Here is a 19,431-nt window from a genome sequence, read left to right on the forward strand (position 1 = left end):
TGAATGCCTTTTCATTCACTTGTAAATACCCCTTGTTGCCCAATTGTTCTCCTAAAGTACATGTAGCGTGATTGGACACATGATCTGGCAATATTTTGCCTGTTCAGAGCCAGAAGGGCATTAAATTATGTTAAAATTAAGGATTTATTGAGTAAAAGCAATTTGGTTTGTTTTAATAATAATATTCAGCTTTTATAAAGCGCTTAATACAATGTCTCTAAGCGCTTTACAGATATACTATTACCCCGGTCATTGGATTCAGTGCTTGCCGCACACACTGTGTGCACAATCTCCACTCCCTGGGGAGCATTCCAGCCAGGCGTTACTAGACGCTCAAAAGCTTTTACCCGACTGCTAAGAAAGCATGTGTATGCCTGTATTTAAGCAACCAGGAGACCAACGGCTTTAAGTTGCATACAATGAAATAGTTCTGAGCTGCAATACCTTTTCTCAATAGAACTGTTGTGTGGTATTATTATTTACTTTAAAATGCAATCTTGAACAGCCATACATCAATATTGCATGTCGTTATACTTTAGTGATCGAAAGATATTGAATTTATAAAGTTCTAGATAAAAGATGCATGCCCAAGGTATATAACAAATTACAGTGCTAAACAAACAAAACAAAATTTCAAGAAGGCACCATTATTTTCAAGTAAACATAATAAACATCAGATCATAATAAGACTAATTTAACTTGATACAGCTGCTTTAAAACAAAAATGATGCATTGATTATACAAATTATAGAACTTTATCTACCAAAGCCAAAATCTGTTGAAGAAGTTTTTTAAAAAAATTAGCTCAGAAAGACAATGATGGATAAACCTTAAAAAAACAATTAGACAGATCTTTTTATTCTTCAATTAAATTTTTTAGATAAATTTTAGCCATGGGCAAGAAAAAGACTTATATGTTCAAAAATATTATTTTTAAGCACTTTAAAAAAAAATAGCCTGGTATTATTTTTTTCTTACATCTACTGAACTAGTTCTTCTGCATATATCTTTTTCAATTAAGGAACATCGAAATAGTTAAACTGTAAAGACATTTATGAATTATGTCTTAAAATCATTTTAACCATTTGCCAATCTTAAAATATTTTCACTTTTTCTTTTAGATTACGGTATTCAGCTGCACCATACACTAGCTGTAATCTGAATCTACATACAGTTCCAATAAGGGGAGATTAGTTCACTTAATTTGAAGTATTTTTCAAAACAATACAGAGCAAAAAAAGAATGGTCACTGTCTGTTAAATTAGATATTTTCATCCCCACATCAAATCACATATCAAAAACATTTCAAATACTGAAAATATATTTGGCATACATGTAGTTTATAACACATTTGTATTGCTATGTGATGTTTGTTAATTTCAATGCACCTCAAATTTAAGGTGAATAGGATAAAGAAAAGGAATAATAATAAGATCTGCTGATTTTGAAAACATTACGGGTACCATTACCCCCTGAATATTGTTTGTCATCAACAACAGTTGACTACCAGTCTATAAAACAGATCACATTTTTTGTTTCCTTTGAAGTGATGATTCTCATCGATGTATGTGTCAAAGAACACCTGTACACAGAGACCACCTGCCTACAAGGACCTCTCTTTGAGTCTACCTTTGGCAGTCTTCCCCATACAGGGTTAACTGTATCACAATACTTGGTAGCATATGGGACAGTAATGGAAAAATTAATTCAGAATTTGCCATTCTATACTTGTGTGATTGGATTTCTACAGACGTGTATCAATCAGACAAGATTTTTAAGTCACCTTTAACGGCACCATACGAAAGATGGATCAGGATCAGTTTGTAGGCGGAGACAGAGAGCTAACCATGGACATTACCACTAGACCAACCCACATCTCTCTTAACATAGATATAATGCCCCTGTTGCAACAAACATGAATGAATAAGTTTAACACACATACAAGTACCCATAAGAGCTGCATATTAAAGTAGCAGGTTTCACACGACTCTGGCTTGGCACACTCAATCAACAGCTTTGCTTGCAACCTTCTACACTGTATTCCCGAATCCCAAGCCATCAAGATCTTTTGGGCTGATCGATGTCAAAGGTCATATTGTCTGTTTAGAGCCAAAAGGGTGTTAACTCATATACTTTAACATTGAGTTAACGCCCTTCTGGCTCTGAGCAGAGGATATTCTCAAGAATCGAACATGACCCTTGACATAAATCATTCCAAAATGTATTATCAGCCCATTAGGTGTACTGTGCACTGCAATATAACTCAGCAACTGATGATGTACATACACGAGTCTTGAACCTTGAACCTTCTCCTTTCTTTTGTGACACGGACACTTACCACTAGACCAACCCATTCATAAGTGCGCCACTGACTGTGCAATATAAATACCACCTACAATAAGAAACACTTGGATCACACACTTTTTGTTTCAAACTAAAATAATAACTAAACACTTAACATTCCATGTTGTGTATATTTTTCAAAAAATAATATCTCTATCCACTTTTGAAACTATCTACAAGTTATTTAATCAATATGATTTGAAGATGGAGTTGATGAAAGGTGAATGATAGATACTGAATATCACATAAAATAGAAAGAGCCACATCAACTTAAACCCCCTGAATTATTTCCGCTTCAAATAAAATACCAACCATGAGGGAATTCTATGCATATATTAATATTCAAAGGATTGCTATGGTGAGGAGAAAACTTACAAATATCACTGCAAAGTTTGGTGTTTAATAACAAGGTTTGTATTGTCTCATTACTATAGGCATTTTTATACTGTTATATCTAATGATTTGGGCATAGTTGATTATCGATTACAACAACAAAAAACAATTCAAAAGAAATAATACTAATATAAAAGAAAAATTAATATTTCACTTGATAGAAAGTTGTGGCCCCAAACCAAAACAACAACCTCTTTTTGCATAAATGTGTCTTTTGACTCTTTATCATGATTGAAATTTGGCTTTATTAGGTGGGAAGGAAAAAATAACCTATAAATCTACACATTCAGTAATTAATTGGCAAGATTCATATGACAAAAGGCAAATTGTGAAATAATGAAACTCAAGAAAGTTTTGACTATAGCTCTGAACGTTTAAGGTTAATTAAGAAAAAAGTATAAGGAAGAAACTATATTCTGCAATACTGGTATGCAAAATACAGACATTTCTGCAAACATAAAGTGATGAAAAATAAAAACACTTATCTGAGGTCTGATACAGACCAAAAATGTTTGAATGTCCAGACCCTGTGATAGAATCCATTTTATAAGTTTCAAGTTCACATGAAGCTGACATGCTGATTAAGACCAATAATTTATCATCTCTCCACTGACTGGATTATTTGTGAAAATATGCCTTGGGAGAGAAGAATGAAGAAAAACAGATACACCATTCACTAATTTAGCACATGCTAACATTAGCTGATGAAGGTTGAAGCTAGTTGAAGCCGGATAAAAACCAGTTGGAACAAGTTATAACCAGTTTCCACTGTCCACATCCATAACAGTCTAGTTTAATAAAGAGAGCAAAGTGGTTTGAATACACCTACAGTGAAGAGCTGATGACAATAATATCACATCCAACACACTAGTCTGACTACCACCGCCAACCCTTGTCCAATCAGGAGCTGGCGTGACGACGCCCATCATCATGTGGCCATGCCGGTCGTTGACGAAGATCTACTCATAGTGGGCGTTGTCTGCTGGCTACTACTTAGAGAATTGTTCAAGTTCTTGATGTCCATTTTGGGGCTGTTGGCGAACAGCGCCGCCCTGTCCTGGCCCTGGCCCTTCTTGACCCAATGGCGGTAGATGTTGAAAGCGCAACCGTCGAGGGCCTTGCGGATGGCCTTGACGCCGTACGGGTTCTCCTGGATGGAGTGCGGCGAGATGATTCGCTGACCGCAGTAGTGACGTAATCTGACCACGCCGTATACCACTAGACAAGCAGCCTGTTGAAGGAATTTTTATAAAATTAAGCGATTTAACAGTTATAAGAAATCTTTATGTTCATTAAGGACTAACAAATGTCTACACATGTAATACTAATTAATGGTACTGAAGGAATCATTACAAAATTATCAAAAGGGGGGATTTCCCTAAAGGCCTCTTTTATCCAGAGCTCTTTTTGGACTTCTTGCCTAATTGCTCCTTTCCCCATTACTTTCACCAATAGCTTTGTACAACGTGTCTGAAAGTTTTTCATGGAGATGTTCCATCGAGTCGTTAAAAATCAATATACACAAAAATACAAGCTGATAAAAATACAGTCAAACCTGATTTAGTGACCACCTGTCTACACAGACCACATTTTTTGCGTCCTTTGACAATGGTTTCTCATTGAAACATGTACTAAAGGGACCTGTCTACAAAGAACACTTTTCGTGTTTTCCTTGTTTGGCTTGTTTGACTGTACTAAGCTAATCTTCAAATCATAAAAGCTTCTTCCTTCCTTACCTTAAACTTCCTTCTTGCATTGAATGTTGTTCCTATAGGCACCTCAGTTTGCTGGAAGAAGGGATGTTCTAATGCTTCCTCTGCTGTGAGTCTTAATTTAGGATCTACTACTAGTAACTTAGATATCTGAAAAGAAAATGGTACATTAACAATCAGAATGGTTCAAATGTTCAGTGTGAAAACATTGGTTGACAGGCTACTACCAATTCTAAGATCCAAATATCACAGTAATTAGTTCTTTTTGTTGGAACAAGTCATAATTTCTTGTCATATTTATTGCACTCAACACTTGACGACCCTACGGTATGTGCAAATTCAAATGTAATACACACGTTACTAAAAATGATTAATATTTATTCATGTTAGTGATATTTTCTATGGTGACATCACTGATTGATAGTGTATAGCCAATTTCTAATTCTCCAATGCGAGGAGAATGTTTATTATAACAAAAATTATCATTACTTAATAACTCCTAATTGGTCATAGCTGGAGGCCATTAACTGTCAATTTCACGTCCAACAATGAGAGGTATAAACAGAACATGATTGAGTCTAACTTTGGACATTTCATAGGTGCTACAAATTAATTCTACTGTAAGGAGGCAACAGAACAGTTTACAAAATGTCTGTCACAAATTGAAATCAAGAGAATACATCAAACAATTTTTGTTAAACTTTTGTCAACATAAATAGAATATAAGACACAATCAAAGTTTTAAACATCGGAAATAAAAGGAAAGATGAAAAGTACATCCTTTGAGAGGAATACTGAGAAATTTTTCACTGTATTTAAAATGTGGTCAACTTACAAGGTCTTTAGGAGTGTCTGATATATCATCCCACTCTGGACTGCCGAACCGGTATCTGCCTTCCATGATCGCTCGTAACATCAGCATCTTCTTCCTATGCCAGAAGGGCGGCCTACCTACAAGTCTGCAATGATAGATAAAAAAACAAAAAATTGTTACATAACACCATTTTTGTTGTCTTCACATTTCCACTCACAAATATCATGGATCATTTACCAACTTTATGTAACTTTTAAAAATCTTCTTTCATTATTGATGTTATAACATGGATTCCTACTTTCAATCCCTAGAAAATGTCATAATTTTTCAATATAATATTTATAATTATACAGTAACTGAATACATTTTGAAGAATGCAAATCTCTAATTGCTGTTTCCACATTGATAGTCTCTTCCAATTTTCTTTTTATTCTGTTACAAGGGCCCTGTCCTATATCAATCGTAAGTCCTACAATCAATCCTATATCAAGTCCTACAATCAATCCTATATCAAGTCGCGAGTCGCAAGTTTGCAGTCTCCTATCTCTTATGTACATACATGTAGTTTTTTTTTTTAGCAGATGTTTCTGCTTTTATTGATAAATCAAACATAAAAAATTCAAATAACAATAATAGTATATAATATAATTGATTTACATAAAGAGTGACAACTTAAATACACATATATAAAAATACATATATATATATATATATTTGAAAACTTAAAAATATGGAGGTAAGTAAAATAATCAACATAAATGCAAAAGGCCAACTATCATAAGCAAGAATGCTTGAGTCGATAGCAGCCGGGAAGGGGGTGGGGGGGGTACATGGCGCTGTTATAGGAGTATGTAAGAGAATAGAGTGTCACGTATAAAGATTTTGTTCAGAAAATATCTAAATAAAAAGTGGAAAGAAAGTAAAGAAAGAAAGAAAAAATTGCAAGTGTGTGCAAGTGTGTTGCGATCGATATCAATCGCAAATAAGTTGTGATTGATATCAACTCTTTATAAGACAATTTATAGTATGTAATTACAGCACCCACAAACATGTTTATTAATACTTTCAAGAAAAAATATCTTGTTAAGCGATAGCATACCATAGCATAATCCAGCAAATATGATAAGAGTAATAGAAGGCTAATTCCACAAATACGCCTGAAGAAATAGTAGCTTTTCAATCTGTTGAAATCCTGTGTACACAGTCACTACATCACCGGTCCAAATATCAAAATATTGTCTCTGACCAAATGCAATAATATTACACAATCTCTTGAGCCATTTCATCAGTTTTGCCTAAAGAAATAGTACCTTATCAATCTGTTATAGCCTATGTGAAGTCACCATATCACCTGTCCAAAAATCAAAATGTTCTAAAAGTATGCTTTTGTCTCCAACCACTTGCGATAATAGTACACAATCTCTCGAGCCACTTCAGCAGTTTTGCTTCTGATCTATCGTGAGAATCATAGGTAAAGGCTTTATATAACATCCTAACTGACACCACCTATCCTTGTACTCTTAGGACTGTCATGCGGCCAAGGTCTCCAGGAAATGAAACGTACGCTTGAGTTCCTGGTATACAGGCGACTAAATAGTGGAAGGTTGTGGAAGATCTTGAATAAAGAGAAAAATAGGAATGATTGTTTTGGAGGAGACTGGACAACGTTATCTCCCATTATTCAGCCATTGAGCGGCAAAACAAGATAAAAAGAAAACACAAAACTGAAAACAACTGAATAAAATGTTCCTTGTAGAATCAAGTTTAGAATAAACAGTGTCTTCTCAAAAATGTTTGCACATGATACAGTACTGTTTGGGTCAATTTCTCATAATTGTTCATACAATCCAAACAATTTACAGTGGATAATACAGGTCAATATTATCAAGTTTGGACAAATTTGGAAATTAATAAAATGAAAAAGTGTGAGTCACTACATGTAAAAAAGTGATTGTGTTAGAACTTTCTCTCACAACTAAACTCATTTCAATATAAGCATTGCTGTTCTACCCAGGCCTACCCCATTCCGAATCAAAAGTGGGTGCAATCTTTGTTGCAATGATTTTATTGCTTATTCCTGGATGAGGTTATTCTCAGATTACGACATACAGAGTAAAGAGCTTTTCTATTTTATTCAGGAAAGTGAAATATTGCGCAAGATTGTCTTTTTTTCCTTTCTTTTTTATTTAAACTTCTCCTACAAAAGGGAAACTCCCTGATAAGAACACCCAAACTATAAGAATTTCCCCAAATTCAGGACAATGAGATTAATGCACACCAAGAAGGCTGCTACTAAAGATAGCATCGGTGTTTGTTTAGTTTGACATTTGATTACAAACTACAAAGCAGGAAACATGAATAGTTCCTCAAACATGCTACAACCTGTCTTCTCGTCTTCCTGGAATGTGACAAAATGCAACCACAAACTAGAACATGAATGACATTAGCTTGTTTTCACTCCACTCCTCACAACCAATGGCGAATGGGGGAGGGGAAGCACAACTGGCCCATACCCCCCTGTTGAAACCCGACCGACAAACTTGTCTTAGTGGCCACCTCCCTATAAAGGCCACCTGTCCGTAACAGCCATTATTTTGTCTCTCTTGAAAAAGAAATGCGTGTTATAGAACCTGTCTACAGTGGCCACATTTTCTGTTTCCCTCGAGTGGCCTATTTTATAGACAGGTTTGACTGTAGTACTTGACAGAATACCACTCCTCAATCTTGTTCACTTTCCATCCCCCTTTTTTTACAAAATCCCTGATCCGCTCATTTTAACATTTATCAAAAATGTCAGTGTTGGTATTCTTGCACGTACTTCATAATATACTAAACTACCAATTTTGTTGTTGTTGTTGCTAGGATTCACTTTATGAGTCACAGTGATATCTGCAATACGCAGCCTCTCTTTATCTCAACCACAATGTCCTCTAAGCTGTCATCGTCTAATCCAGCCTTCACGTCCAACATTATCTCCTATCATTTCCTTCCTTTGTCTCAATTACAAATCGGTTATGAATAGACATCGTTAAATCTTGATCTTGAACTTGAAATGAACTTTAGCTTGAACTTTATTTTTCCGTATCAAATCTGTGAAACGAACTTTTTTTGTTCTCCTTCTTTTATTAGAAAAAGATCCTCCATAACATCTGTGCACTGATAATGTGATCATAAATGTTTGATTTTTTTAAAATTTGATTTCTTTCTCAAGCTTTGATCTTACAAATTACATTTACAATCTTTTCCTAAAAACACACAAAAGTGCATTCATAACTTAAAATTGACTACCGGTATACTACATTTCAAATGCCACTCCTACATGTACCAGTAATAGGTACTAACATTTCATACTTTTATAACACTCTTTGAATGTTTTCAGAATGTATTAAAATTGTCATCGTTAATCAATCACAATCCAGCCATTGTCTGCGACAAGATAACAATACAACCAACCATTCAATTCAACAAACAAAATCACGAGAAAATTCTCAATACCATTTTGATATCCAATAAGTCTTCTCAATCACTTTTGCTTTTTAAGCCCCACGTGATGCTGATTGATCTTCATGAGTTTCAATTGTCTTTTCCAATGCCGTAAAAAAAACTAACCACTTCCTCTCTTAGTCAAGGCTGTAATCAAGCTCAAATCCCTAGCATCAATTTCTTCCCATGTGTGACACGTTGTTATTGTTGCTGTTGCAGGGTCACACAAACTTTCTAAAGCTTTTAACTCCCATGGGAATGACTAGTAGCTATTCCTAAATTTTGAGGTCCTCTTAATCCTATGTCGAAAAAGGTTTATATTAGGACTTCCCAAACATATAACTTAACTTTCATCTTCATTATTGTTTACCTCTGAATGGCATTGCAAAGTGAAAATGATTGTCTCACAATTATGAACCCAGTGCACCATTACCACTCGCCATGCATTCTGTTCTGTAAAGTGCATAGAGACATGCAATTATGCCTACCAGTATGTGTTATGCGCTATACAAAAACGTTTCATTATTATTATTATTATTGTCAATGTTATTAGTGTTGAATAAAGGTCATCTTAAATTTATACTTGTACTGGTAGCTACTTTGATATAAATGGCTACAACACGTGACTAGCTTGTGATGAAAACGGGTATTGCAGCTTACAAGCAAAGTGCCAACCTAATACAAATAGGTACATTGACAGGCGTACATCGGTGTACATGTATTGGTTTCTCAAAGTGAAAACGTACAATTACAAAAAGAAAGTTCACATGCAAGAAGAGATGGAGGACAGAACTAAGTATGAAAATGGATTTTAGAAGGTGATCAATCACTCATCTAGCCACATATTGTCCAGGTTTTATTTCATCATAGACAGAGCAACAGGGTTCGGTTAGGGTAAGGAACAGTATTGGATCAAGGATTGAGGAAAAATATTCACATAGTATCAGAAATTTAAAAACTCAGGATGTGTTGTATGATCTATTAGAATGTCAAGGAGTAGAACTTACAATGTGTACATGATGACCCCGCATGCCCAGAGGTCAATCTTCTGTCCATAGCTGGAGATGTTCTCCAAACCCATGCTGCACTTCAACATTTCTGGAGCCATATACCCAGGAGTACCGCATAGCTCTGTAAAAATTAAATAATTATAGATCATTATTGTACTGCAATATGAACATTATGACCCCACATGCCAAACAGAAATCTTCTGTTCTATCCATAGAGCGATGTTTTCTAATCCCATGCCGCATTTCAACACTTCTGGAGCCCTGTACCCAGGAGTACTACATACATGTAGCTCTGTAGAGATTACATCATTTAGGATTATTATGAATTTATAATAATTATCTGCTGAGGTGTTGTGGTTTGGTGGATAAGCCATCCGATTGATAATCACAAGGTACAGGGTTCAAATCCCTGGTAAGGCACTTATGTCCTTTGGCAAGACTTTAATGTACCCTTACCACACTTGGGTGGTGCATTAAAATGAGTACTGTTATGAAGCCTTCCTTGAATGTTTCATCACCTTCACTAGAACAGCTAGGCTACAGCTAACACAAAGCATTTTGGAAGAGCATAGAAAAATTGATAAGTATGAGATATGCACTTTACAAGCACTGAATACAAAATGTACAATTAATCTTATCTGCATGTATTTGGTCATTCATAAAATACACCAATAGTATATTCAAAATAGAGTGAAATTACTCATTGTACAAACCTAACACAGAACTCTTGCACAAATTGAAAATACTCACCTCGTAAATAGACCCCTTCTGTGAGCTCGGCTGCCATTCCAAAGTCAGATATCTTCACCTTCAAATTGGCATCTAATAGAATGTTTTCAGGCTGCAAACAAAAATGGAGGGTTAACTTCAGTTTTAAAAAGAAGAGCTCCACACTATTCAAATATTAACTTTTTTCTACTCAATGATATTTTCTCCAATAGAACTAATTAAGAATAAAACTATCTAAATTTCACTAAATGAGAAAATAGAAATTTGTAATGTACTAAACAATGTTATTTGCTCTGACTAATATGATAAATGGAGATAACTACGCTTTAGAGAACACAAGTTTGTTTTTTATCAACCATTTTCAAAAAAGTTTTCTGAAAAGATGCAAATATTTGCGAACTGAAACTTTGGCGATTCTGGAACCTTCATAAAGTTTCACATACGCATTTGAGAAACTGGATTTAGCCCAGCTGAATGAATTATACATTGTAGAATCAACAAGGTCTTCTAGAAAAAATATTTGTAAAATAAGACAGTCCTGTTTGGGCCAATTTCATACATACTTATTTCATTTTACCAAGAGACAAAATCCAGACAATTTACAGTGACTTATACAGGGCATTGTTATCACATTTTGTTAAATGTATCAATTGGGAGTTTTAAAGTTTGGACATTTGGAAATTTGAAATATAAACAGGAACAGAGAAACAAATAATAGATTAATTTACACAGCCAAAACACTATTTTGAAAAATCATCAATTTTTGGACAGCCATTTACACTTTTGGAAAAAAACTCATAGAAAAAATGTCTGTGTTTGCTCATTCCGATTTGTCAGTGTGTATGGTGGAAGCGAGGAGAGTCATGTGACTAAAACCCGGAATCATTCACAGATGTTTTGAGGGCTTGCATTTACACTGCAAAAATCAGTAAAATGTTTGCTGGCGTTTAACCAAAAAAAAGACAATATAGAGGTAGATTTTTAATTTCGGTTTTTCCTTGTGTTTGCAACTTCTGCCAAAACACAGGAATGTGAGAAATATCAATGTTTTTTGCTGGTAGTGCAAAAGCCGTTAATTGGCATGACTTACCTTTAAATCTCTATGTACAATGTTATGGCTATGAATGTAAGCTACAGCACTGATGACACTCCTCATGATGGCCCTGATGAAGTAGAATTGAAAGAAATCACATATTACAGCTGATGCCAAAAGTAATTTAATTCAAAATAAATTAACAAACTGTATAGTAATTGTGATCAAATGTTTCTCATGCTACAACAATTTAAAAAATGTACACCAACATGGGTTAATACATAAAACAACAGGCCCAGAATTACAGAAAATCACTAAATAATTAAAAAAAGATGCCATCATTTATTTACTGTTAAGAATTCTGATCCTACTAAAAATCTGACAAAATTTCCAAGCAATTAAAATAACATCTTATAATGGAAAGAGGCTGTATATATTGTCCTTAGCTTGACAATTCTTTTAAACAGAAGGTATTTATACATTACAAGGGTATGTGTCTGAGTAGAAAATTTGTCTTTAAGTCTACCTTTATTTCTAGGGCCAACTTTTTTTATTTGCTGTGTGTGCTGTAATAAAATATGAATATCTGGATATAAATTCTTGTTTGTTCTTACCGGTACTCAAAGTAGCAATAATCGAATGCATGTATACACAAAAGAGACTTCATTGATAACAGATAGATAATGGACGATCACTTACCTAGTCTTCTTCTCAGACAGGGTTATAACAGCTGTCAGATAGTCGAATAGTTCCCCTGAGTGACATCTGTGATAAGGCAGATATGAACAGTATTGGGAGTTTCACAGTTCATGAGATAATATGCTATCTGTAGTTGTGTGACAGATTACAATGTCACACATGTATGTGCTTGAGCCAGAAGGGAAGTAACTTATAAATATATTTTACACAGAGTTAAATCCTTTCTTGTTCTTGGCAGAAAATAACAAGATATTTATAATGTGCAACGTATTCACCCAAGTGGTCCTAAAGTCGCTTACAATAAGCAGACTAATTACAAAAATGCTCTGAAGGTGCTTACAACAAAATGAACCAAGACATATGAAGGAGAAAAAACTAAATCTTGTTATAAGGTGTGTGTGTTTTTAGTCTTCTCTTAAAAATAAAGTTGAGTTCTGGTCATGTGATTGCATTGTAAAAAAATGGTGTGGAATCTATCAGAAAAGGTTGATCATCTAGTATATAAGTATTTGTGTGTATTGCAAGGTTCTGGAATCATCAAAAAGATTAGAAATTTGGCCAAATCTTGGCAAAGTTACAAGCACTGTACACAGAATGATGTATATGGGACTACACAAGCACATGGCGAAAAAAGCCTACCCCCAAAGTTTTACGATGTTTCATGTCGTATTTAGAATATGAAGGCATTTGAAGAGCCATGCTTTTCAGGGAACATGTTTAATCTGATGTTCTTCCACCCTTGCATAATAACAATGATAACGCTCACAAATTATTTTTTACCTCTTCCCAGAACTCAACCTTCTCTTTTAAGTCATCTACAGTAGCACAAATCTTTCCCTGATTTTGGGCGTCTGTTCCACAACCAGGGAGCATCTGACATGTACAGTACATTGTACAGTATGCTCTAATCTAATATAATTCCTTGTAACTTTCTTAAGAATCATATAAACAATGCCTTTTGTTATGCAAAGAAAAATGACATGTACACTTGTATAATTTCTTTTGTATACTTTGTAAAATGTTGTTTGTAATATATTTATTGTACATGATTTGTATTTATCATGTTAAAAATGGAAATAAAACTTGAAACTTAAAACTTGCTTAAAATCTTCTAATGATGACATACATGTACATTTTGGTTTTACTACCCTTTGTAACCTTTCTGCATGTACATGTATAACAGATCATTTAACACTACAATTAATATTTGACTTTAATAGCCTTTATTACATAAAGAGATGTGAACTTACAATTCAAATACTAGGAAAAAGTATGTTGGAGACTCAATGAAGTCAATGAGGGCAACTGAAACGAGAAAGAAAAAGAATGAAATAAAATAACATATAAATAGACATACACAATAGTGTAAGTTTTCTCACAATCTTACAATGTATATTTATACACCTGTATCTGCAGTGTTTCAAAATAAAATGCAAGTACATGTATGTGCAGTTGAAGTCCCTAAAAATACAAATGTAGGCCTATCAAGTGAGCACACTACATAATTTGTGAAAATCATGATAAAAAACACAGGTCCATAGAAGCATCAAAATAGAATTCAGAACTACTGGTACCTAGTGTTGGAAGCCCCAACAATTTGATGGCAAAATTTCACTTAAATTGTATCATAATGTGAAAGAAGAAGAAATTCTGCAAGGATTTTTAGAACAAATTTGTTTCAAGTCGAATATTGATGAAAGAATACAAAATTGAAGCTTTCTGCGTACAAGTTACAGAAAACCCAATTTATAAATTCTTAATTTTTGGCCAATTTGGGGCTCCCGACACTTTAGAGGGGCTTTAAATAATGCTAAAAATTACTCAAAATTTGGTAATGAGATAAATTTGTGTATCCTTACTGATATTGGGATGTCCCTCTCCCTCAGCCATCTTATTGAGGATCAAGATCTCGTTCCTATACTCCTCCTGGATAGCCTCTGCTCGATTGTCGCCCCCATGGTTCTGGCCCGTGATGTCGATGATCTTGACCGCATACTCCTCGTTGGTGTTACGGTTGCAGCAGAGCCGAACGGTGCTACTCACTCCCCTGCAAGAAAAAATTAGGATTTTGTTTTTGTAAGGGTTTCTTTGAAGTCTAATTATTCTGATGTGACGTGATATAAAAAAAAATTTGTGGAACAGGTGTCAGGTTAATATGCAGGTGACTCCCGTTCTACACATTTTTAGATAATAGCAGTGAAGGGATGTTCCTTTGTCTACCACAGCAATTGTTGAGGGTAGAATGAGGAACTGTATATTTTGTCCTCTTTCTTTGTCCGTCATGTTCATAGTGACAATGACTGTTTATAGAGTTTGGGGGACAAATCATCATCTTCTTCCTCAAGGGGAAATCCAAATTTGATAGCAAACTACTCTAGAGGAACACAGAACAATTAGAGAAGTAGACTGGTGGAAGTTTGAATGAAATCGGGCAAAACAATGAGAAACTTATGAATTTTTTGAAAGTTGTAATCACTATACAAGGTGTGTGCTCTTCAAATTGGCATACAGTTAAACCTGTTAATAGTGTCCACCTCTCTATATAAAGGCCACCTGAAAATAGTGGCCATTCATTTTGTCTCCCTCAAGAGATAAATAAGTGTTGTAGAACCTGTCTAGAAAGTCTGTCTATAGTGGCCATTTTTTCTGGTTATCTTAGGTGGCCTTACATGTAATAGACCGGTTTGACTGTACATTACATTGCTATTTCATGTGACATTACACGTGACCCAAGAACTACATGTAGTTCATGTTATGTAAATAGTGTTGTCAATAGATTTGACTGATAATACTTCACTTCATCCATTGAGTTGAAAAACGAACAATCGCTTTGTTTACTTTTCAAATGACATAACAAACAAATGCAAATAAGCACTATCAGATTAATTAGAGATTAAGATACACTGTAGGTACCTTTGGAGTTTTCATTCTTGTCAATGATTAAGAGCTAATATATCCCTGTGAAGTTATAGTGGGGGAGGGGATGGGGGAGGGGATGGGGGAGGGGATGGGGGAGGGGATGGGGGAGGGGATGGGGGAGGGGATGGGGTGCCGATCTTGAGTGATAAAAGGGGAGAGGCTCCATCTACTTTATAGACTAACGGTATCAATAATCATTCCTTAGACCAAGGACCTATAAACTATGCTTAGACTTTAACCGGTATTGCACTTTAGCACTGTCAAATAACAAAGTTAACCTTGCCTACATGTATGTATGTGTAATGTTTGCCCATGTACAGTACTGTACTATGGGACTGCAGGATTAAAATACCTTCTTTTCCATGAGAGCTCATTTGGGATTTGTCAACTTTTAGGGGGAAAGGAGATGTCTTCTTTGCTAACAATAATTATGTACATGTACTTTATTGTTTTTCCACGATAGTTCATTTTGTGTATACTTGAGCTTTGTTACATATTTCCAGAGCCAAATTGTTCACTTCTCTTTGTGTACATGTATATTTTCATTTGTTCTGTTCACTTTTTTTTATGTGTCTCTTTAAACAATGCACACCTATACAATGTATACATGACATGAACATGTACATGTATGTAACTGCACTAAAGGTCTACGTGTACATGAACATGTAAGGATGTTGCAAATATGTAGACATTATTGCAAGTTTGCAGCACACGAACATGTTGACATCAACTCAAAAATCAATACCAGACTACAGCATTCAGCCTTAAATGTCAACAAACTTTTATTATGCACATCAAACTTTATTAACAATACCACGAAATTTGGGGCACTTTTGAATGTAGGCCTACATGTTTTGTGCCTTTTGCATATCATATCCCAGACAGTATAAACATGGCAATCCAACAGTTCATCTACTGTACAGTACAAGGATCTTTCTGCCGTTTACATTCTCTCACAGGGCATGCCTTCAAAACACACCCAGAGTAATCCTGGGCATAATGCCAGTAGACATTTAACCTTCTCTGGACCCACCCCCAAACGTACATTACATGTAGTCTAGATTTGAAACCGTTTTTTTTAATGCACATTGTCGGGGAGCACTAGCTCTTGAAAGCTCTATTAATTATAAAGGGAAATAGACAAAAAAAGATACATGTACATACAACGAGAACGAACTGGGGTATCAAATAAAGATGCATAAATATTTTTGTGTGGAAGTTTTATTTTTACTCCATTAAATGAAAAAAGAGCTCTCATAAAGAAAAATATAAATATTTTACTGTTTAACCCCAGGAAGAATGTTTCCATTTAAATGGACTGATAAATGACCCTTATACATGTATATGCATACTGTAAAATGAATCTACCCCTATCCCCCCCCCCCCCTGAAAAAAATGTAGGAAAGAGGAATTCATGAAATCTATTACATGTATCTGACTCAAAAAGGGTATAATCTGAAAACTAAGGTAACAATATCTAGTATCATTTACTAAACATCTACACATAGCCCACAACAAAACAACCCCCCCCCCCCTCCTCCCCGTCATGTATCCTGTATAACGAAAGAATTTCAAACATGGCAGCCAAGTCAACTCCCTCTGAACCTTTCTACAATCCGATACAAATGTCATTGCCACTACCCTTTGTTCAACCTAACGAGCATGTGACTTGTCAATCACATGCAGTGCTCAGTTGCAGAACAGTTCAGTTGTTTTCACACCGTATCCATACATGAGAATGGTATGGTATTGTTTTATATGTTTACCAATGTGTAACCTGCAATATGAACTACCGGTACATTGTAAATGTACCAGTACTTGGTAGTACTGTGCTAGATGGTACAGACTTATTATTCAAAATGTCGAATCAACCACTGCATTCAATATTTGTATGAAAATGTGGGAACTCGGGGAAAAACTCCAATAAAATTCACCCTTCCCCCACTACAACCATCAACACTGAAAATGATCCACAAATGATTGTTTACCCATAAAAAGTGCAGTTTGGACTGTAAAGATACTGAGCTAGTTTACTGAGACTACATGTATACTATATTTTATGGGGAATGCCTGAATTTGAATGACCATGTGGGATATCAATAAAGTCCATCAAACACTTAGATGTACATTTACATGTTCACTCCCACTTCCCTCCCTTTTCCCCTCCCTCTGCCAACCTCATATACACCATGTACATAGGCTCAACACCAACAGGCGCCTGGAACACATGGGCGCCAAAAGTCTAGGTCCGGACCCCCACAATTTCAAGTTTTGGACATACATGTAGGGCTCCTGCAAAAAGGCTCTAAAAAATTGAAATCTGAATCTCTTCCATAAATATTAGTGTGTAGCCCAGTTTATGTTTAGGTATACCGGTACTCACAGTAAATATGAATGATACCATTGTTTGTTGACCCTTTATATAACATGCACTTTGAACTGCAAAGACACTTGAAATTTTAATATGAAGTGGAATGATACAGCAGATTTGTTATCCAACATCTTGAGAGAAGTGAAATTAGTGAATACTGCAGACTGCCTTCAATAAGAATGTGGAAACCCAATAGGTGATCCCTCCACATCACACACATTCACATTTCGCAATAAATATGGAAAACTTTTGATTCTACACCGCACCAACAGGTCTGCGATAAGAATTGTAATCACACTATTACATGTACATGCATAATGTAAATCGTACAGCGTTCTATTTAAAAAAAATACTTTTACAAATTGTACATGTTTGTAGTTGTACAATTGTACATGACATGTACATGTACATTGTACACAACAGCCATTTTTTGTGAAAAAGAAACTTGAGCAAATATGCAAAATTTAGAGTCATTTACTCTCCAACATGTATTTGTCCACTACCAAACACACACACACATACATGTACATGTACAGTGATCAAACATTTTCTCTCACCTTCCCAGGATGTGTTTGGCCATGTACTTGCTAGAGAAGGCATCATCGTACTCGATGCCGAAGTCGGTCTCATCCTGGTTGTCATCCACAGTCATCATCGAAGCAGCAGGAGGAATTCAAAAATACGACTGGACCAGTAGGGGCCAGCCAACGTAATCACTTTTCAAAAATGTTATCCTCAAAAAAAACGTTTTCCTGCTGGTCTTTGTCCTTTCAATATTGCTTTGATCAATGCTCTTCAAATAGAGTATCTGCCAACAATAACTATTTCACTAACAGAAAGTTTGGTGAAGTTATTTTCAAAACTCCCACTCACAAAGAGAATAAAAATAATCTGTATTAGCACCTTTATAGTCTTAATAATGACCTAATTCAGGCACTTGTTCATATACAACCATCAAAAACATATGTCATTCTCGAAGAAGAAGTCATTTTGTAGTAAATATTGGCATGCTTTGGTTGGACAAGTAAATAAATCACACTGGAAAGTTGCACCTGATGATATGGAAGTTATGTGACACACACATTTTGTAATAAAACCAAAGCAAAGTTCTTCCTACAAATCAATAGCTCAATAGTTTGATGTATGACACCAACACTAAAAACCACATCCATCAATGACAGAGGCATTGATTCTCTGATGAACTTTCTTTGGTGATCAAATCCAATGTCACTGTCCTCGAAAAGATTAAATATTTATCCTGGGACTTCCATGTTGAACCAGTCGTGACCTTACATGACCTCACTATGTCTAATCAGAACGGCATGACAGCCTTTCCAGGATCCAACTTCCTTTCTGCTATGGCACTAAACTGTCGAGGTCCATGTGCTATTCAACTGTTTACTATGAGTCTGATTTCCTTTCCACCACACTATCTCATCGCACAGTCGATCGCCGCACTGTCCCTTTACAAATTTTCCTTTTGCGTCACATCACATGCTCAGTACATGTGCACGATGAATAGATTCGATGGTTATGACATCGATGAACGTGAACCGACCTACTTCTTATGACACGCTCTTTGGTATAAATATCTGCAGCTCCCTCTTCTGAACGATAGGGTAGTCACACAGACCAGTTTGTTGTTGTGTGTGTAGGAGTGCAGAGTATCAAAATACATGTATACATGTAGCTGTATTCTGCAGATGTGGAAAAAAGATAAAAAGAGGACAAATGTCAATATACTGACCAAAGTTCACTGATGTTTTAATGTAAGATAGAAATGTAGGCTCACAGTATCTACATGTGACAAAGTGAAACTAAAAAAATAAATATAGAAATTGCTGAGGACAATTCAAGTGACTGTACAATGGTATAAAAACTTGTTGCATGTACAGTTGTACATATACATGTACATGTAAATTGTA

The 19,431-nt window shown here is 35.3% G+C and overlaps 1 protein-coding gene across 1 annotated transcript; it reads right to left on the bottom strand.

The window, feature by feature from the left end:
• Positions 1-796: 796 nt before the first annotated feature.
• LOC582497 (phosphorylase b kinase gamma catalytic chain, skeletal muscle/heart isoform) lies at positions 797-19,197 on the bottom strand. Its single transcript, XM_030991817.1, has 10 exons — positions 18,064-19,197; positions 14,076-14,263; positions 13,467-13,521; positions 12,217-12,282; positions 11,575-11,647; positions 10,506-10,596; positions 9,753-9,876; positions 5,284-5,407; positions 4,473-4,598; positions 797-3,967 (listed from the first exon to the last, which is right to left on the bottom strand). The coding sequence occupies exons 1-10, from the start codon at positions 18,159-18,161 to the stop codon at positions 3,665-3,667; spliced, it is 1,248 nt and encodes a 415-aa protein (XP_030847677.1). The 5' UTR covers positions 18,162-19,197; the 3' UTR covers positions 797-3,664.
• Between the last annotated feature and the right edge of the window lie 234 nt (positions 19,198-19,431).

Source organism: Strongylocentrotus purpuratus, unplaced genomic scaffold (genome assembly GCF_000002235.5).
Source record: "Strongylocentrotus purpuratus isolate Spur 01 unplaced genomic scaffold, Spur_5.0 spur5_scaffold_2, whole genome shotgun sequence".
Classification (NCBI taxonomy): Eukaryota; Metazoa; Echinodermata; class Echinoidea; order Camarodonta; family Strongylocentrotidae; genus Strongylocentrotus; species Strongylocentrotus purpuratus.